The following is a 20,605-nucleotide window of genomic DNA, read 5'->3' on the forward strand; positions in this document are numbered from 1 at the left end:
ATACTTAATAATAATAATCGATATTTGTCAATCTCCGATAACAACTAACATAAGATAATTCTATCTCTGATGAACAAAAAAAAAGATAAAAGGAAGATTTCTCGAGACAGAAACTCTAGAGAGAGGCACCGCTTGGACAGTATTTGTGGTAAGTACTGACTCAGAAATGAAATTACTTTATAAAGAAGTTACCATTGCTAGCTTAAAGATTTCAATACTAAAGATAACTTGCAAAAACCTGAGTGACAGTAAACTAGAATTAAAGTTTAATTGGCATTAGCATAAAGCAGTAAAAAATGTGACATAAAAAATCTTAAAAAACTAATATCTGCAAACTAAGTTAACTCCAAATCCATTATCTGCAAACTCGATTCATTAAAGTTTACTGCAAAACCAACATGCCCCTGTTGACAAAAGCTTCTTCAGCTGGGAATGCACACCCATTTTTCAGCAGCTACATATTTGTATTTTCATTCACATTATATAATTGCATCTGCTCCACCGAAATTCTGAAACGGGAAACGCAGAAACCTAGAATACCGAAACCATTACAAATATAGAGTTTCGGAGTTTAACAAGTATTTCCGCAAAGGGAAATGCGGAAACTTAACTTTCCATGCAACATCAATACCGTTTCAGTTTGGCAATTATACCACCAGGATTTGTTTTCGAAATTATTATAGCATCAGTAATCAGTCTCATTCTTCGATTCCCTGTGGATGATCATCAGAAAGCATTTTCTTTATTTTCCTTTTCAGAACCTTATCAAAATCATCATATGATAATGATAAAACTTGGTTCAGCAGCAGTTTCACGTTAGCCTCCTTTACTAATGCATACCTTGGTTTTATCCTCTCTTCCAAGCTGTAACCAAAATATTGAGGAAATTTGACAAGCTCCTCTTTTGAATAATCCATGGTCAAGAAAAACTCCCATTTTGGTATCACATTTCCTGACAAACTAAAAGTATATAAGGCTCCATATCTTTGAACCATTGTTCCCACTTCCTCTATACAGTATCCCTTTTCCAAGAAAAACTCCGTCACAGGTTTCAAATTGGTCTCGATGCTGAGACCAAATGTCTGTGGACATCGGTGCAGCAGAACAGCAACATCAACCCCCATCATGCGGAAATACTCAGCTGTTGGCCTAAGTTTTTCCTCCACACTGTAACTTACAATGTTCGGACAGCGAGTTAGAATCTTGCCAATGCTTTCCGCTGAGACGCCCATCTCATAAAGGAAATTTACAGTTGATTCGACCTTTTGCCTGCTATATGTAAGAACTGCTGGAAAACGGTATATAACTTTAGCCCATTGTTTCTTGTCCACTCCCAGCTCTTCTAAGAATGCCATTGTCGGAATGAGATTTTCCGAGAGACTAATTCCACACAGTTGGGGCCTTTTGACAAGAATGGTTGGAATTTCTGACTTGCGTATCCCGAGATCAAGAAGGAACTCAACAATTGGCTTAATTTTGCCCTCCAGGCTGTAATAAGCAAAAGCTGGAAATCTGCTCGTAATTCCCTTGATCCGCTCGAGATCCAGACCAAAGTCCATGAGATACAGAACATGAGGAGGAAGCTGCCCAGCAGGGCCTGTCTCACTTACTCGGGAAATAGCTTTCAATTTCTTCGAGTTGGCAGTTATATCAAGTGGACTAACAGGCGAAACTGGTTTTCCTTTACTGAGCAGGTTTGGAAAGTTCTCCACTAAATCTACCAGAACACTTCCATGCTCTTCAAGTAAGGATTCAAGGTAAGGAGTGAGAGCCTCCCTGATTTCTAGAGTTGTGAGCTCTCGTCCTAAAACATTAAAAGAAGATTAAAAATGATCAATTTAAAATAGAAAGTGAAAATTTATTTGACACCAAACAGATGCATTCGAACCTACTAGATACCGAGATTTATGAACAGAATGAAGCCTAGAGATAAGGTGGTCAATAAACAGGTCTGATGACTTGGTAGTTCTTGCCGCGACTACATTGCTTAGACCTCGTTTCTTCAAGAATAATGTCAAAACAGCCTTGGCTTCTTCTTTTTCTGCTGCCAATAGCGTTGGAGACAGCACTCTTGCGCTGAATGATCCGTCTATCCCAGAATCTGCTTCTATAAAAGAAATTGGTTAATGTTTAAACAGATCACAATACATGAAACTACAAACTTTTTATTCATATGGAAAAATAAAAAATACTAAAAAGTTGTAATTACAAAATTAATGCTTACCAAACAATGCTTGGCAAGAGAAGAGTTTCCTAGGAAAAGATAGCCAAGGCCTGTAAAAGTAAACCAAAGTGAACACGGAGATAACAAGGTTGTATATACATTATAAAAATAACACAATTCAAGCACCTTCTCAAGCTAAACGGGGCAGAGAGATACTGGAGGAAGAAACATAAGTGATTCTACTGAATTAAATTTTTACTTTTTTTCATGTCAGTTAAACCAAGTTTCACGGGAAACATCTCCGGAGTTTCTTTGCTCCGGGTTCGATTACTTTCAACTAAAGAAAACAGGCTATAAGATGATCAATTGCAAAAAGAAATTCCTCAAAGTCACCCAATCACAGATCAAATTTCTTTTTGCACATGTAGTCATTAAGATACTTAACAAGCTACTAGAAAATCTATAAAGAGTATTCGAAATTGAAGAAGAAAAAGGTTATACTTTACCGCTTTGCATGGCAAGCTTCACATTAGTTATTAGGTATACAGAATAAATAGGTATGTCAAGTACTGGATAAAACTTTGGCAAATGCAAAAGAATCAGTGAATTTGGTGCACTTGCTTATAATGGTTATGTTAATTCTTCTAACTATCTTAACTTCTATTCCACAGTCCTCTCCCAAATTCCACGCGATTAGCCAATTGAGGGCACCAGAATTTGGAGAACTTAAGACACCGTAATTCGAAATAAAGTGTTGGAGAAACCTTTAATAATGCAGCTTGGGTGTACTTGGGACTTGGTAGTCCTAAGAAGTTTACCAGAGTTTGTACCCCGAGTACAAAGCACAGATGCAAACTTAATAGTTGAATCATTATCTCGGCACAAAGCACCGTTGACTCGATATCAAAGACTCAAAACTTGCATCCTTGAAAAATTAACACTTGACAGTCTCACATACAGGTAAAAATCATTCTAAACCCTCTCTCATTTCCATCACATCACCACTAGAGAATATTTTCCAAGTGAAGTAAAGCACTATGGGTAGCTTGCTACTTTTTCATATCCCACATATCTGCTTGACAATTCTCACTCACTAGCCCTCTTAATTCCAATCCAAGATTGTCTGTATACTCACTGTCATTAACAAAAAACTCAACTCAAGTTGTTAGGTATGGTTTTGTTATCTCTAAATTTAGTTTCCAAATTTACAATCTTTACAATTCATGCTAAACAAGTCCAAAACTTTTTTCTCCAAAACTTCAACACCCAGTTACCCACAACACTGAACATAAAAGAAAAGGCATGTTCCAGATCATAAAGATTTGATAACAAATAACCCAGAAAGAAAACACACAGATTAGTGTTAAAAGAAGGTACCTTGGAACTGACAAAAATTGTCTAGAGAGATAAGTAAGCTGAGGGCAGCGAATTGCAGTGAATGCTTTCATCATTTCTTATGAGATGTTTAGTTAAACAATCAACACTGGTTTTTAAACTTGATTTTTTAATGTCTGGTGTAGAAGATATCACTGGATGCTATCTCTCTCCACATACCTCAATACGACGTCGTTTTTGCTCTATTTGCTTTAAAACATTTCATAAACCCTGTCCCTCTCAAAAACCCTATTAATCTCCGTCACTCTCAAAACAAAAACAAAATCAAAGAAAAAAATCAGAGGAAAATGGCAATGGTTTTTTTGAGACGATCCATTGCTTCAAGAAATACAATGGCCATGCTAATTAGAAGCTATTATACTACTAATTCTAATAATTTTATTTCTATTCAAAGCGGCAATTTGATAGAAATTAAATCTAATTTTACAAGCTTTGATTTCTTTGCTGAATCTCGTCGAGCCTATGCCAAAGGCAGAAAATCAAGTAAGCCCTTCAATTTTGAGTTCAATTTAATATTTTTGCATAATGTAATTTCATTTCTGTTAAAATGCTGTTTTTTTCCCAAAGAGAATTGGATTATAATGGATCAAATTGTTAAGAAATTTATTTATTTTAATAAAGAGCCGAAAGGGTATTCGGTTGAATTGGAAGAATTATACTCAAGAAAACTGATGTTAGTTTATATGGGGATATTAGGGGATGATTCTGATGGAGATACTCTTCAAGTTGCGGCTAGTATAGGCCCTGCTGTTAAAGAAAGCGCCGCGTCTCAGATGGATACGGCTATAGTCGCGTTGTCTCGTGAATTGACTAAATTACGAACGGGACGGGCTTCTGCGGGTGCGTGTTTATGTGTTGACATGTGTATTGTTGTTTGCCTTAATTATGAATGAATGAATGTATGTGGTTTGACAGGAATGCTTGACCACATTCTTGTGGAGTATGATGGTGTCAAAATGCCTTTGAATCGGATTGCTGTTGTTTCTGTTTTGGATCCTAAAACGTTGTCTGTAAATCCTTATGATCCCAATGTAATGTCGGAAACCTTGTCTAAATCTATATCTATCCCGTACTGTTTTTTAGTTTTTACTTATTTATTTTAATAATTTGTGCTTGCAGGCACTTAAGGCACTAGAAAAGGCTATTGTTTCATCTCCTTTCGGGATAAATCCTCAGGTGGATAGTGAGCGGTTAATTGCACCTATACCACCGTATGTACTTATTAACTCGTCTTGTCATTTATTCCGACGTAGTCAGTTGTTTCATTTATTGAGAGTAGAATACATTTTATCTGTCACAGTTATATGTTAAAATCTTAATTTTAGGGAGACAAATGAAAATATTGCCGCTTTTATCTGATTCTAAATGCTAAAAATAGTGAGATTTCCCCATTTCTGATTTTTTCACTTTTCTTTAACCAGATTAACTAAAGAGCATATGCAGGTGCGTATATGATTACTCATGTTTTGATGTTTCTCTCTTGCTGCTGAATTTGTGATTTGACTGATGCCCTACCTGAAAATTTGTATCAGGCTATGTGTAAGGTGGTTGCAAAGTCTTGTGAAGACGTTAAACAAAGCATAAGAAGGGCTCGCCAGAAGGCAAGACAGTAAACTTATTTTATTGCGATTTCATGGTTATGATTTAGCAATTCATATAGAAAAATTTATTCAAATATGTATTTCCTTATTGCCAAATGCCAATACAATGAAAAGGTGGAGTTTCTAGATGAATTACATTATTGAAATGTTACGGCAGCTCTCGTAGAATGTAATTAGCAAGAATTCTTACATACTCAAATTTAATAGATAAGCTTCATCTGAAATTGGTAGTTTTTTGTACCTTTGATTTTGTGCTCCTATAACCAGTGACTACCTAAACATCAAGTTCTGTGGTTCGTTTATAATTCTTATATTAGCAGCTTATCTATTGAATTTACAGGCACTGGATACAATAAAGAAAGCAGGTTCGAGTTCTAAGGATGACGTGAAGAGATTGGAAAAAGAGGTGAATTCAGAATCTTTGTTGTTTCTTTTGTTTCATTGCGGAAAAACTTGCATTGAGTTGAATGATTTTTGATGTTTGATCCTCGTCTCAGGTTGATGAATTGACAAAGAAGTTTGTCAAGTCAGCAGAAGATATCTGTAAAGCAAAGGAAAAGGAAATTACTGTGGGTTGCTAAATGAGTATTGAGATAGTGCAACTGTTAGATCAGGATTTCACATTTTAAATAACCAAAAGAAATACAACGGTAATATTATTCATTGAATTGTTTTGTACAAGTTTTGTACAACTGTTAGATCAGAAATCCATATTTAATATTACCAAATAAAAAATACTTGATTGAATTGTTTTTGTACAAGTTATTTATGAACCATCATTAGTATCTTAGGGCCCCTTCGGAACAACTCCAATTGTCAATTGGAATTCATTTATAAATGAATTATATGGAAATCATTTACAAATAAATTATACCGTTTGAAATGAAAAAATATAAAATTGGAATGAATTCTAAAATTGAATTCTTGATAAATTTGTTCCCAAATTAACCTTATAAACATTTTATTAAAAATATCTTAAAATTGGAATGAATTCTAAAATTGAATTCTTGATAAATTTGTTCCCAAATTAACCTTATAAATTAACCTTATAAACATTTCATTTCAAGCAAGTTTTAAGTTTTAAGATCCTTATTGCTTTACAATATGCTTCAAACTTGCTTGTTTTAATGATTCTATAAGCAGTGGCTTATGTAAAGCAATAAGGATCTAGGATCTTGCCAAAAATCTAAATATGGGTCTTACAGTTTGCACCGATTTTACAAGTTTGAGGACTGAGATGGAGCTAAGTTAGAGTTTAAGCGTCGAAAATGTCATTTAATTAAAGGTTTAAGGGCGTATCTGCTTTTTTTTTCTTTCAAATAAGAATAATGGTTTTGACTAAATCTTCCATATTTAAAATCCACGTGTCGTATATCAAACAGAACAACCGCCCACGATTCATGGTTGCCCTTTTGCTTTGTCGAAGAAGCCAGCTATAATCATCTACAACAAATCCTATGATAGCAGAAACTTACTAAACGAAGCTTCCAATAATGGCATAACCGTAATTATAGGGTCCAGGAAGTACCAATTTGGGATCGATCACACATTTTAATAGTTAAAACCTCTCAAGACTCAATAGAAACCCTCTCTTGATTCGCCGTCAGCATGGCAGGGCTGAACCGACTCGGATTAGCCTCCGCCGCTGCCGCACAACCACTTTTTAACAGACTCCGGCGACTCTTAACAAGCCGTACCTACGGATCGGCGGCGGCTGCTATCCAATACGATTACGAAGATTACTATTCAGAAGCAGAAGAAAACTTAGAGAACCAACGCCACCGACATTCACGGTTGCCGGAGACGATATTTGACTCGGCGGAGGCGGCTAACTGGGGAAGAGGAGTGCAGTGGGTGTTGATAGGAGACCCAGGTGCTAAAAAGCATGTTTATGCTGAGAAATTGTCGAAGCTTCTAGAAATTCCTCATATTTCTATGGGTACACTCTTGAGACAAGAGTTAAACCCTAGATCTTCTCTTTATAAACAGGTTAATGGGTTTTCTTTGTCTGCTTTTTTTTATTACTGGGTTTTGATTAAAGTTTTAATGTTTGTTGTAAAATTTAGTAAAATGAGTGTTTAATATTTAGTAAAATCGATAAAAAAATTTAAAGTTTGTATGATGTAGATTCAATTCAATTTTATTTGCCATTTACTTGTCAATCTGATTTTGTACTTACTTTTGCCAAATAAGCCCTTATTACTGTTTTTTGGTTTAATTTGGGAAAATTTAGATTGCCAATGCTGTAAATGAAGGAAAATTAGTACCTGAAGAAGTGATCTTTGGGTTGTTGTCGAAGAGGCTCGAGGAAGGTTATTGTAGAGGTGAAAATGGCTTCATTCTAGATGGTATTCCTCGAACAAGGATTCAAGCTGTACGTATCGTGTTTTATTTAATTATGTGAATTCTCTACATTTCAAATTTATGTTTTTATCATTAAACAAAAAGTTTTGGCATGATAATAACATGATCAGGTTATCCCCTTGCAGGAAGTTCTTGATCAAATTGCTGACATTGATCTAGTTGTGAACTTCAAATGTACTGAAGAGAATTTGGTGAAGAAGGAATTTCTTACATTTAAAAATGCTACTTCCTCTGTTACTGCTGCTGGAACTGCATGGAAGGAAAAATTCCGTATATATGCAGAAGAGGTATGACTTGCTCTCTTCGCGATTTATACCTTTAAATCAAGTGGCAGCATACAGAATAGTTATTATCAGCTTGTTCTCGGTATTTGTGTTGCCAAAAATGCTTTTAGTTATTGCCATCTTCATCTATGGTATCATGCTTCTGATAATTGTTGTAATTTTCAATCTTCAATGTAGCAGTATAACAATGTGATATAACTAGGGGTGCGCAAAAATCGAATCAAAATGAATATCCAAACTGACAAATTTGGTTCGATTTGGTTGGACATTGTAAAGCAGTTTTTCTTTGTCCGGTTCGGTTTCAGAAGTAATTAACTTTCAGTTAAGTTTTTGGTACAGAACAAACTGAAAAAACCCGAATCACAATTGAAAAACAATCAAATTTTTGTTTCGGTTTGGTTTGAACAGAATGCACATCGTAATCATAATAACATCATTAGACATTCTGTAGCCTTTTTTTTAATATTGGTCGCAAATTTGCTCTGATATATGACTTTGTTTTTATATTACATACATCTGCAATCTTTTACTCTTTATTCCTTATTTCGTTCTTATATGTTAATTGTCTTTCTTGCACAGTACGAAGAACTATGCTGCTTGATATAATTACTGCTTTCAGTTATTTTAAATTTTCTGCTTTTTGATGTGGTTCAATAGTCAATTCATCCTCTCTATTTCTTTTTGTGTAGAAATTTTGAAGCCGACTAGCTAATACTTAAATCTAGACGGTTTACATAATTCGAATTTATGCTTATTGATCATATTCTCTCCCTCAGGGTAAGGCAGTGGAAGATTATTACCGGAGACAAAAGAAACTTGTCGACTTTCAAATGGAAGCTGCACCTGGAGAAACCTGGCGAGGGTTGTTAGCTGCATTGCACCTCAAGCATCTAGGTGCTGTTAATTCTTCACAGAAATTGGCTGCTTAGCTTGCTCTACCATTTGATTTTTGGTGACAGTCTTGATACAATTATCAACATTGAGGTGCGGTAGTAAATATGTATAATATGAGAGAAACATGAGTTTTGGCTTGATCTAGTCAATTTTGATAATTTCGGACATCATGAGTTTAGGATATTTCAGTAGTACAATTTTGAGGCTCTAAATCTGTAAGGTAATATTTGAAGAGGGAGAAAAAAAAAAACTAAGAACTTAGCATGACATGTAAGACTTATCTAATTCAAGCATGATATGTTTCTATCAATTGGTGCCGTCCTGTGTTTCTTGTTCTTGATTTATGCACGTATGGCATTCAATTTCCTCTACTCACGGAGCAAAAGTATTCATGTGTTACATGTTTTTATTTTCCTCTTGATTTGTGCGTTTATGTGTATTCCTGTTTGATGATTGATGCCTGTATGTGTACTCCTGTTTGGATGATGCCTTTATCGTCGAAGCGAAACGATAGAGGCGGAGGAGATCCATTTGGAATCTACGCTAGCTGCCATCTAGATATTTAGTGCTATTGGGTGGACCTCTCCAATATGTTTTTTCGCCCATGTCGACCCACTCTGCTATAGGAGATGGGAGCTGGACTGGAACTAGTTACTCTTTTGTAATAATCGTCTGCGTACCTGGTTATCACATTGCCATCCCTCCGCCATCCGCACTGGAGCGCGGATGCTTGTACGGGAAGATTCATATTTCCACAAAACTAGGATTGACCTCTATCTCCGTGCCAACAGAACCAATAAATAAAAGATTACATTTGAAAGATCATATCATTCAATTTCCTATACCAACAAATATAATTCAATTGAATTCCACAATTAGCATTGACCTTTATCTCTGTTTGGTTCACATGAATTCTACAATTTTTATGGAATTCAATTGATTTTCTACAAAGTATGTGTTTGGTTCAAATGAATTTTTACAATTTAAATTTATATTTACATTTAAAATACAATATTCAATTTATTTCACTTAATTTAATATTATTTTTATATTTAAAATTTAAAAAATTAAATATAAAAATTTATTTTTCAAATAATTTTTATATAGAATTCATTTAGAAATAAATTGAATTGAAATGATTTCTACACTAGAATTGATCCAAACAGGTCCTTAAGTGAATGTAAGGAAACGTTGGATTCTCAAACATGAGAATGGAGCATGTCAGGCCAGATTCTTTTTCATCTTGGCGCTAAAGTGCAATACACATTGATTTTTAGTCTTAATTATCAATTTTCCCCCTGAACTAAGATCAATGGGCATTTAACACAAAAATAAACTCTTAGGCTGATTATTCCATCAGTTTGCCAATATAATCCGTCAGCTCCAAATTCGAACAAAAAAAGATTGGAATTGGATTTGGAATATAGAATTTGAAATATTGAGTTTTAAATTTTAAATTCATGAATTTTAAATTTTGTGTTTGCTAACTAAAAAAATTATACGCTCAATATAGTATTTAAGCAATGATAAAGGATTTTTTTTTAAGTTTATAAACTAACATAATCAACTTTTTTTTTAAATCGAATTGAATTGAACCAAATCATTTTTTAACTATTATCAAAATAAAAATAATTCAAATTTTTTGAAACAAATAATATTTCCAAAGCAAATGAATCATTCTATTCAATCTGGTTTTTAGTTTGGTAATATTAGAACTAGTCGTATGTCCTCAAGATTGTGAGGGATCCTTTAAATATAACTTTTTTATTTATAATAAAATTTTAAAATTAAATTTATTTCAATTAGTTAAAAAATATTATAGTAAAAACATAATATAATGAATAATATTTTTTTGTTGTAAATGTAAATAGACTGCTAGAATTTCAAGTGTTAGTAGTTAGAAATTTAATTCCACTACGTTGTCATTGGGGTTTTACGTACGTCGCTTAAGAAATTAAATCTTAACCTCATGAGAGAGCCCCCACCACTGGGTCACACTAACTGGTTATATGGATAAGATGGATTATTTGTATATATATTACTAGATGAAAACTATTAAAAGAAGTTTAATATTTACATCATGGACAAATTAAATTATATTTTAGATTCCGACGCAAAGGAGTTGTTAACTTTTCGAATCTTTAATGATGTTAATCTGCAGAAAAATGAATGCCAATTCAATCACTAAATTTATAGCAGTGGACTAGACAATCAATCTTCTCTATTATTCTACAAAGCATTCTAATTTTTTTTTTAAAAATAAAAAACTTAAAATCCATTAAAAAATTTAGGATTAATTACATATAAAATCATCACCTTTATACAAAATTGCAAAAATAACTCGACTTTTAAAACGTGGCAATTCAGGGCACCACCTTTCATTTCTTTTCAAAAATAACATTGGCACATTTTTAGTGGCGTTTTTGCTGACGTGACATGACACGTGGCACTCCCATTGGGTGTCCAAGCCATCAAAATTTTATCTAAAAACGTGTCTGTGTTATTTTTGAAAAAAAGAAGAAGAAAGGTGATGCCCTGAATTAACACTTTTTAAAAGTCGTGTTATTTTTGAGAATTCGTGTAAAGATGGTGATTTTATATGTAATTAACCCAAAAGTTTATTATACAATTTTCTAAAAAAAAAATATAATAATATTATTTTCATGTAATAAGAGTTCTAAAAAATAAAACTTATAAATTGATGTCATACATTTCTCTTTCTTAATTACTAACAACTATAAATCATACAAACTTCTATCAATTAGTATTTTATTATGAAAAAGAATTATAACTGATGGAAACCGAATTTCAGAGTAAGTATTATGAACCGAGTCGTACACGATTCACTCATCCGAAATTCAAGGACTCGCCCAAAACGAGTGCTCAAAGATAACAACACCGGAGTCCTAGTGGCCTCGTCGTGACTGAAAATTGCTCAAGAGGGATTCGCCTGAATCGTCAGCGAGGCCCAATCCTCTAGGATCCGGTAAGATGCCGAATCAAGTCCAAACCGCGTCGCCAAAGGACCTGATTACACGGAAACGAAATAAACATTCTAGAAGACCAGATCTTGTGGAATCACTTTCCTACTTGAAAACATATTCCTATATGGGAAGATAATTCTATTTTGAAACACACTCCTAAATAGAACTCCTATTGAATAAGAAATTATTTTCCCATTCAAATTCATACAACAAAGTAGGAATCCTTTGCTTTTCCATTTCTTAAAGGTTTGCACATGCTCACTGTATGAAGACATGAGGTATGATGCCTACAAACATAATTACATTCAATATGCAAATACACTGTTTGAGCTCAATACAGATTTAAGCATTAAAGAGTTAATCAGACAACCACCGTCAGATTGACCATCTACACTGCTTTGCAAGTTTAATCTAGGCAGACTCCATCATTTGCCGTCGTCCACGGGAAAAGCTTGAAAACTTCAAAGAATTGAAGAAGTTTTTTCTGAACTCAAATAAATCCCATTGAAGGAATGAACTCTAACGGATTAAACTCGAAGAACAAACAACCAATTGATCCAAAGAATTTAGATAAAACACCTCCGCAAGTTTTAAATACCGGAGCCAACACCTCAAACGCCTCTGATGTTACTGCGCTGACGGTATCAACATCAACGGAGTAAACACAACTACAGTATGAGGTTCACGTTCGAACCCCCTAAACCTAACACCTCAATATCAAACACAACAGATCAGGGGAAGCAATCCATTTTTTTTCTCTAATATAGACGGAACCAACAAATAAAATCCAAACGTGGTTTGTCCAGAAATCTATCACGATATGTTGAAAAAGATGTTGGGAGTATTCCATGCCAACCTGGATAAGATGGCAGAGGAAGCCATGAATTCAACAAGTGCTCACGTTGAGAGAATGAATCTAATAAGAACTCAATTCACAGCCCCGCCCAATTGCCACAGGAAAAGGGTGGGAAAGGAAGAAAGAAACCCTGAAAATCAAGGGAATATAGGAGAAATCAACGAAGCTAATAATAATAATAAAGATGGGCGTAAAACCCCCTGAAAACGAGGAAGACGGAGGAAACGAGGACGAAGGACATGAGGAAAACCGAGGGAATACCACCCGAAACGGCGAAAACCAAAACGAAGCCAAGAGCGGGCTAAATTCAAGAAGAGAAAAACGATGGGAAAAAGAAGACGCTCCAACAAGATGCAAAAGGTAAGAAACAGGGATAAAAAGGGCCCAAAAAACCCAATCAAAAGAAAAAAAGCTAAGAGGACAAAAGCGAATCCTTCGAATCTCCGCAATAGTAATACTACGTATGTAGCCGAAGAGGACTTAAAAGAATAAATAGCCAAGGCGCTAAGAAAGCTCAAGGCAGAGGAGATAAATTTAGATGATCTAAGGCTAAAGGGCTCTCTCTTGTCCGCCAAAAGAATGGAGGAAACAATTCCCCATAATACAAAGTTACAAATCCTACCAACTTTCAATGGCGAAGGGGACCCGAAAGACCAAACGTCTAGATTCTCAACAACGATGGGACTATTAAGCGTATGAAACGCCATCCTATGCTGGGTGTTCCCCACCACCCTGACCGGGACAGCTCAGAGGTGGTACAATAAGCTAAACTCAAGATCGATTAAAATTTTTACGACCCTATAAAACGAATTCCTGAACAGATCCTCACCAACATACCAACCAAAACCACCACCAACATCATGAGATCATGCATCTAGGAGGAAGGAGAAATGTTGATAAGCTACATAGAGCGATTCAACAAAAAATATATGAAGATCTACAATCTTAATGTCGATATGGCTACTGAAGCTCTTAGAGAGGGAACTCGGTTCGGGAAGTTGGTGAATAAGCTGTTGATCAACAAACCCACGACTTTCACGAACCTGATGGGAATAACACAGAAGTACTTCAAATTTGACGAAGGACGAAGAGCCATAAGAGGAAAAGAGGCAAAAACAAAAGAATAAACAGAAAAATCAAGAGATAAGCCAAGGTCGAGGATACAGGAGAAAAGTCATCAACATGAAGAAAACAGGCAATTCTCCCCACAAAGCAAATATGAGTCAAGGAATGATCCCCGAGATGATGAGCGAACTACATACCGCTCAATAGGAGCAGGACTAACGTACTAATGTGGATCAAAGAAAATGTGCGAAACGTGAAATGGCCGCCAAAGCTAAGGGCTGAAATAAGAGACACCAAGAGATTCTCCAAGTTCCACGATAAGCACAGACATGACATTGACGAGTGTCAGGATCTCGAGGTAGAAATCAAAAGAATGATTGATGCAGGCGAGCTCAAGAAGTTCGTCGGCAAAAAGGGGGAAGAAGTGACCAAGGAGAGAAAAGGCACAGAGATGAAAAATCAAAGGAAAAGGAGGAAGAAAGATCCTAGGAACGATCCATATGATCAACGATGGTGGCTCAAGCAATTCTTCCATCAGGAAAAAACAGAAAAAGAAGTAATGAAGGGAAACTCACATGCCCCTAGTCATCTTTGATGTCGAAGACTACAAACATGTCAAAGCACCCCATAATGATGCTCTAATGGTGACAATGATCATAAAAAATGGGAATATAGAACAAATTCTTATAGATGAGGGAAGCGTTGTCAACCTCATGACAAACACAGGTTACAAAAGTCTTGGCGGAACAACAACCAAGCTGCACCGAGTCCTGATTTGCTATGGATTTTTTAAAAATTTAATGATATGTTTATAATTAGTTTAGTAAAGTCAGATCGAAGTATCAAAACCTAGTCGTTTTCATTGTTTCAAAGTGATTTGGATGGTTTTTTTAGAAGAAATAAAATGGGTACATGTCTATATGAGTTAGACATGTTTTAGGAGGTCAGAATAGTCGTTTTGGGCTGCTTGTGTCTCACCCAAGCTTGGGCGGGACGTGCTTGGAGTCAGCATGACGCGACCAGGCCATTTCTGAAGGCTAGGGCACGATGTACCGTCGCCCATAACAAGGGGGCACGACGTGAGAGGAAAAGGAACAGTGTACCCCTCCCTAATTAGGCTGGGCACAATGTTCCCTTCCCCGATGGAAGTTCCCAGGGTCCGAAAATGAAGAAACGTATGTCTTAATTAAATTAAGAGTATTCAAATGATGAGAAAGGATAACGATAAAGATGTGATTGACTTGTTAATTATGAAGCAAGCTAAACAAGTTAAGATTACTTAACCAAGTAAGCGTTATACGTTTTGAGGCTTAGTGAAAACAAAAGAAGCAAGATAAAGAAAGAAAAAGATTATATTGGTTTTAACTTTTGACCTAGGGCTTACCACTAGGGTTAGCATTAATGCATTAAACACATTTAACATTGCAATGTAACAGAGGATCTGACAAGCTACAAGACCTACAAGCTTGACTATCCGGGAGACGAGTGTCGATATGCCAAGTCAGAACACCAGGGTGTTTGACTAGAAGGCTAGCAGAAGCATACACTTTTGGGGGACATCAGTTTTGTTAGTTTACTTTGTGGTTTTTACTTTTGAATATTTATATTTAAACTGTTTTTAAATAACAAATCGCACTAATATATCTTGACCATGAAAGATCAATTGGAACAAACTTCCTATTGGTTGTCAATATGACTGTGTGATCACTAATAGTACACTAGATAAGGGTGTGCACGGATCCTGGATATCTCCAAAATCAAACCGAAAACCAGACCGAAAATATCCAGAACCAAAAAATATCCGTTGACCATTGACTTTCTCCGAACAGAACCTTACCGAAAATTTTATTGGTACGGTTATGGATCTTTTATAAATAACTGTACCGAGAACCGAACCGAAGTACCGAACTTATATATATATATATATATATATATATATATATATATATATATATATATATATATATATATATATATATATATATATACACATATATATTAAAAACAAAATTACTTATATATTTGAATGAAAGTTATATGAATTTGTCAAATATTTAATAATTATTAAAAGTTTTTTTAAAAAAATTGATAAGAACAACACATATTCATTAGTTTCTATCATTGACCAAATTACATAATTTTAACAAAAATGATATAGTTTTAAACTTGAGAATAGATAAAAATACCCTTATCAAATAATCAAAAATTTAATATTAAATCGAACGACAATATACATGTTGTGCTTTTTTATTTTATTAATGATTATTTATTTGTGATAGTTGAAAATATAAAAAAATGAATGAATGAGTAGCTAATTAATTTTAAAAGTCAACATAATATATTATAATATAGTAAAGATCATATTTTAAATAAAACAATATCCATGGCTCTAGTGATATTCGTACCGAACCGTACCGAACCATTAGGACCGAATCTCCGTACCGAACCATACCGAAAAATAAAATCTCAGAACCGAACCGAACCGATTATTGGTACGGATCCGGAGATCCAATTTTTGATATTCCCGATTTTTCGTTTGGTTCCGGAGATTTGTCAATCTCCGAATTCTCCTGAACCGTGCTCACCCCTAATACTAGATACAAGACTGTGTCTGATATAGAGGTTAGTTAAGTTATTGGGTGCTGGAAGTGCTAGCGACCCTGATATAACAGTCTGAGACGGTTCAACGGTTACGGTTACATGTAACAATATGATGGCAGTTTCACGGTTACGGTCCAAACACTCGGCTTAGACGGCAGTGGATTCGGCTCACGGTCTAAGGCCTATGTTGTGTAGGTTGAGACCCATACAATAGTCTGCCTTGTAGGGTTTCTTCTGGAACAAGTAATTGGTAATATTTTATATATACAATTATTTTATATATATATATGTGATTTGAATATTCAACTGTAAAATTGTGAACTCACTCAGAAATATTTATATTTCTGACCCCCTCCCCAATATTCACCTTTTAGGTTATTAAGAATGAGGTCGGACTTACACAATAATTCTGGAAGTCAATGTCAACCATACCTCTAAAGCTGCAAGTAGTTGGGTACCAGGAAGTATATCTTTCTATTTACAGTAGTTCAACTTATTTTGATAAACTCTGATTTGATTGTATTGGAAACAGAGCAGGTACGTCATAAGAGATGATGTTTGCGCTCTGGTTTCTTGAAATACAATCAGAGTCTTAAGACTTAGTTTTTATACTGTTGGCATTGTATCAGGACAGGGGTAATGTGTTATGTGAAATGACAATTATGGCCTGATGCCCAAAGATACAATCACAGTTTACGAACGCGTTTTAAGAAAAGGTTTTAAAGTGTTTCTGCAACGAGGTTGCGAACCTTTTTATATTTATAAAATGGGAAAAATTTATAATGGTTTTTAGGCTTGCTACGGGTTTTGGAGCAACCACTCTCATTCCCTAGCACCGGTCTCAGCTCGAGTTTTGGGTGGAAATCGGGTTGTGACAAAGCTAGTACCAGAGCAATGGTTTTCAAACTCGAGAATCTAAAAACATTGCTGATACAAGAAATGGAGTATGTGGTAGGTGTCATAGGTACTCATAGGAACTGCTACAACACATAGGATTCGAGTCATGTCTTCTACACAGATTCTTACGTTTCACAGGTTCTCAGCTTTCCCTTCTAGGATATAAGACTGCGATTTACGCGTGCGTGTGGTCTAGACGACTCGATATCAATGCTTAAATATCAAGCATGGAATAATGTGAAGATGTTGTCGAAGTCATTCGACAATAGTAACATGAGACAATTGACGAAAGAAGTACAGATTCAGAAAAGTGAGGTAGTTGTGGAGGAAATTTTACTAGTTACAGAGTTTAGGGTCAGAAGGAAACTTACAAAACCAAATGATATAACCTGCTATCAGTGTTTTAAAAACCGGACCAGACCGGCCGATCGGACCGGTTGAACCGCGAACCGGTCAGTGGTCCGGTCTGAAAAGGCAAAAAACTGGATTTTTTGGTTGGACCGGGTTGGACAGGATTGAACCGGTAAAAATCGGATGTTGAACCGGAATGGACCGGATTGAACCGGTAGAAAACCGGTGAAACATAATTTTTTTCAATTTTTTTAAATATATTAAACCGGTTGAACCGGAAACCGGTGGCCTCACGGTTCGGTTTCTAAAACACTGCCTGCTATGGTTATTCATTTAAATGACTTTAAAAGGCATAATTGTGCTCAGATTTAGCATCGATGCATGTTGCAAAAATCGCTATAGAAAAGCATATCCAAATTATATATATATATATATATATATATATATATATATATATATATATATACATATACATAAAATGATTTTTATAGGACATGCATCATATACATTGATATATATCAAAAGCAAAGTGGTTTGTAATAGCAACTCCTTGGTGATGAGAGATGTCATCACCCTGTTGCACAATTATGCAGACGTTGAAAAAGTGAGTTTTTGAACAAATTGTTTTGAAAGGGCCAAAAGATGATTGAATTATTTTAAAAAGATTTGTTTTTATTGTTGTAACAAAAGAAAATACTCGAGATCAAGTAGTAAGCGATTCTCGAGTGGGCAACATAAGCATAAAAGAGTGGAAGATGGAGAATACAATTGTGACTAGAAAGTACACACCTAGTTTTAATGAAACAAACTAGAACTTGTATGAGATAGAGATATATATCCGAGTTAGGACAAGTTAAGGATAGGAATATCCTTAAACAAGATGTCCAGGGCCTTGCACCCTGAGACACTAGGAGTAAGAAAGAAGAAATAAAATCTACTGATCGAGCAGTGATTAAGACGTAAGAGATACACAATTTATCACTAGTGATTAGTATAACTTGAGTGTATAAAGACTCAAGGTAAGTAGAAGACACACGATTAAAGCTGGAGTAGATGGAGATGGGGTATTGATGAAATGAGTTTCAGATGATGTCTGAAAATTTACAGGGTGTAGTAAAACCCTGATAACTTTTGATTGAACCGTTGTATCGGTTCAATATTGGAATTTGATATTCCTAAGACGGTTCCCTAGAGATTAACCGTTGCAATCGTTAAACGGATGTTAGTAGTATGTGCCCTAAGCCATTTGATCATGTATATTTGTAGAACCTATCCCAATGGCAAAGATATATATGTTCTATTTGAACTAAGTGTATCATTAACTAAGTGTTCCATTATTATATATTGTCCTTATCACATTGTGATATAATCTATTTTTAAGGTAATAAGAATAAGAATGAAAAATTCTATTATACAAGTGATATAAATAACCGTTCACGATCGATGAGGTCCTACGAATAAGGGCACCGCATTATCCCAGAAAGATCGTTACCTCTATTTGTTCTCCTGATTAGTAAAGAGTTACTAATTATAGGAGGTAGTGAGTCTCATACTACTTGATGAGGATCAGAATAAATATGTAGACACTCAAGGTATTGATTGAGTCGAACAAAGTGACGCTAGATGACTTATACATAGTATTTCATCAAAGTCAATTTAATGTCATCTAGTTTATAATTATACATATGTCCTTTGACTTGCAGTGATACTATCTTGTATATAGGTGATTAGAGTTTGATACTCCTTAACCCTAGATCTTTTATGAGCTAGGGCCGCAAGATGTGTTGGCTCTAGTTAGTTGTATATGGAGATAGGGGTTTAGCCTAGAAATGATTCATCACTCTGGATGAACGGAGATAAGATTCTATGCTATCTCGAATTGTTCTTTATGGATGATAAAACCCGTGCAGAACTTACTTAGAAAGTTGTTTCTAGTGGAAGTCATATTTATCAAGAATTAGAATTGAGAGATGAGGTCATATGCTCAAGACAAACAGTGTTTGACTTAACCATGACACTAGTCGAGATTAGAATCTTAGATGAAGGAAATTTTAAGTGTACGGTATTATGAACATTGGTTCATAAAGAATGCATCAAAACATTCATCTCTATTTGGGGGCCGCGATATGTTGCTAGACGTCATTCTCGACCTATGAGAATTAATAATTAAATGGGATTTAATTATTCAATATAAGAAAGACGTTTCTTATGACCCTCTTTGCCATATAGATGTGAACCTAGTTAGTCACACCCAATAGAGTGTGCAATCGATTGAGTTCAAGAGAGATCAATTTTATATAGATATTAGCATATCTCGGAAATTAATCTAAGATGAAAAATAAGTACAAATTAGGGACTAATTTGTAAGAGTTGTTACTAGTAACCTAATTGTATTTATCCAAATTAATTAGCGACTAATTTATAAGAGTTATAAATTAGTAGGAGCTGAATTATATTTTATCAAAAATTTATGATTAGAAGGCTTAAGTAATTAATTAGTGTGATTAATGATACTTAAAGCACTAATGTTAAATTAGTGGAATGATTATGCAAGATATAGTGATGTCATGGAAATGATGTCACAAGTGACACATATGTAGCTAGGTGTCGCATGGTGGCAATACCTTAACTACATATGCAACACTTGTCGTGCCATGTGTCTTAAGGACACTAAACCTCCAAGCCTATATATAATTCATCGATGTTAACGCAAAACATACACCATAGGCAATATCTCACTACAACACCAAGTTGTAGAGAGAGAAAGATACTTGAAGGAGTTCAAGTAGTCATTAATCACGGAAAAACTTGGCAACGTTTTTCATACATCTGAGCCACGATGTAATCGCGGCAAGAGTTTAAGCTTAGGGCTGCTCGCCAAGAGGAACTCTTGCGGATTACTTCAAGGCGAGGATTCAATCGGACGAATACTCGTGTGGATGAGGTTGAGGTCTCCTTTCTTTCGGGACTACAAGAATTGTTGGAGAATCGACATAGGTATTCTTCTTACGATTCCTAGATGCGTGCTTTAGTTACTAAATGATCCGACGATCCATTTGTTGTTGATATGATCAACTTTAGGATCCGTATTGTTGGAATTTTGATTTTGAATTGAAATATACGACTCCAGACCCTCGCGTCCCGCTTCG

The 20,605-nt window shown here is 35.1% G+C and overlaps 3 protein-coding genes across 4 annotated transcripts; 2 read left to right on the plus strand and 1 right to left on the minus strand.

The window, feature by feature from the left end:
• Nucleotides 1-249: 249 nt before the first annotated feature.
• Nucleotides 250-3,689, minus strand: LOC126682205 (transcription termination factor MTERF5, chloroplastic). Of its 2 annotated transcripts, none has more exons than XM_050377803.2 (4): nt 3,542-3,689; nt 2,225-2,274; nt 1,889-2,101; nt 250-1,804 (listed from the first exon to the last, which is right to left on the minus strand). In XM_050377803.2, the coding sequence occupies exons 1-4, from the start codon at nt 3,613-3,615 to the stop codon at nt 699-701; spliced, it is 1,443 nt and encodes a 480-aa protein (XP_050233760.1). In that variant the 5' UTR covers nt 3,616-3,689; the 3' UTR covers nt 250-698. The 2 variants fall into 2 exon arrangements, with proteins under 2 accessions (XP_050233760.1, XP_050233758.1); XM_050377801.2 differs by having other exon boundaries at nt 1,889-2,107; nt 3,542-3,688.
• A 62-nt stretch (nt 3,690-3,751) lies between these two features.
• LOC126682207 (uncharacterized) lies at nt 3,752-5,907 on the plus strand. The gene is made up of 8 exons (XM_050377804.2): nt 3,752-4,042; nt 4,256-4,399; nt 4,475-4,590; nt 4,679-4,770; nt 4,981-5,002; nt 5,092-5,160; nt 5,501-5,566; nt 5,658-5,907. Exons 1-8 carry the CDS (start codon nt 3,847-3,849, stop codon nt 5,739-5,741), a joined length of 789 nt encoding a protein of 262 aa, XP_050233761.1. The 5' UTR covers nt 3,752-3,846; the 3' UTR covers nt 5,742-5,907.
• Nucleotides 5,908-6,722: 815 nt separating this feature from the next.
• LOC126683069 (probable adenylate kinase 7, mitochondrial) lies at nt 6,723-9,012 on the plus strand. The gene is made up of 4 exons (XM_050378895.2): nt 6,723-7,149; nt 7,394-7,534; nt 7,650-7,811; nt 8,585-9,012. Exons 1-4 carry the CDS (start codon nt 6,769-6,771, stop codon nt 8,735-8,737), a joined length of 837 nt encoding a protein of 278 aa, XP_050234852.1. The 5' UTR covers nt 6,723-6,768; the 3' UTR covers nt 8,738-9,012.
• The last annotated feature ends 11,593 nt before the right edge of the window (nt 9,013-20,605 follow it).

The sequence above is a fragment of the Mercurialis annua genome, linkage group LG5 (genome assembly GCF_937616625.2).
Source record: "Mercurialis annua linkage group LG5, ddMerAnnu1.2, whole genome shotgun sequence".
Lineage (NCBI taxonomy): Eukaryota > Viridiplantae > Streptophyta > Magnoliopsida > Malpighiales > Euphorbiaceae > Mercurialis > Mercurialis annua.

Coding starts and splice junctions, on each gene's coding strand:
- LOC126682205 (XM_050377801.2), bottom strand. CDS start 3,615: ATGATGAAAGCATTCACTGCAATTCGCTGCCCTCAGCTTACTTATCTC. Junction 2,108..2,224: donor CTCTTGCCAAGCATTGTTTG/GTAAGCATTAAT, acceptor TTTCTTTTATAG/AAGCAGATTCTGGGATAGAC. Junction 1,805..1,888: donor TAAATCTCGGTATCTAGTAG/GTTCGAATGCAT, acceptor TTAATGTTTTAG/GACGAGAGCTCACAACTCTA.
- LOC126683069 (XM_050378895.2), top strand. CDS start 6,769: ATGGCAGGGCTGAACCGACTCGGATTAGCCTCCGCCGCTGCCGCACAA. Junction 7,150..7,393: donor GATCTTCTCTTTATAAACAG/GTTAATGGGTTT, acceptor GGGAAAATTTAG/ATTGCCAATGCTGTAAATGA. Junction 7,535..7,649: donor CTCGAACAAGGATTCAAGCT/GTACGTATCGTG, acceptor ATCCCCTTGCAG/GAAGTTCTTGATCAAATTGC.
- LOC126682207 (XM_050377804.2), top strand. CDS start 3,847: ATGGCAATGGTTTTTTTGAGACGATCCATTGCTTCAAGAAATACAATG. Junction 4,043..4,255: donor TGCCAAAGGCAGAAAATCAA/GTAAGCCCTTCA, acceptor TGGGGATATTAG/GGGATGATTCTGATGGAGAT. Junction 5,003..5,091: donor TAACTAAAGAGCATATGCAG/GTGCGTATATGA, acceptor AATTTGTATCAG/GCTATGTGTAAGGTGGTTGC.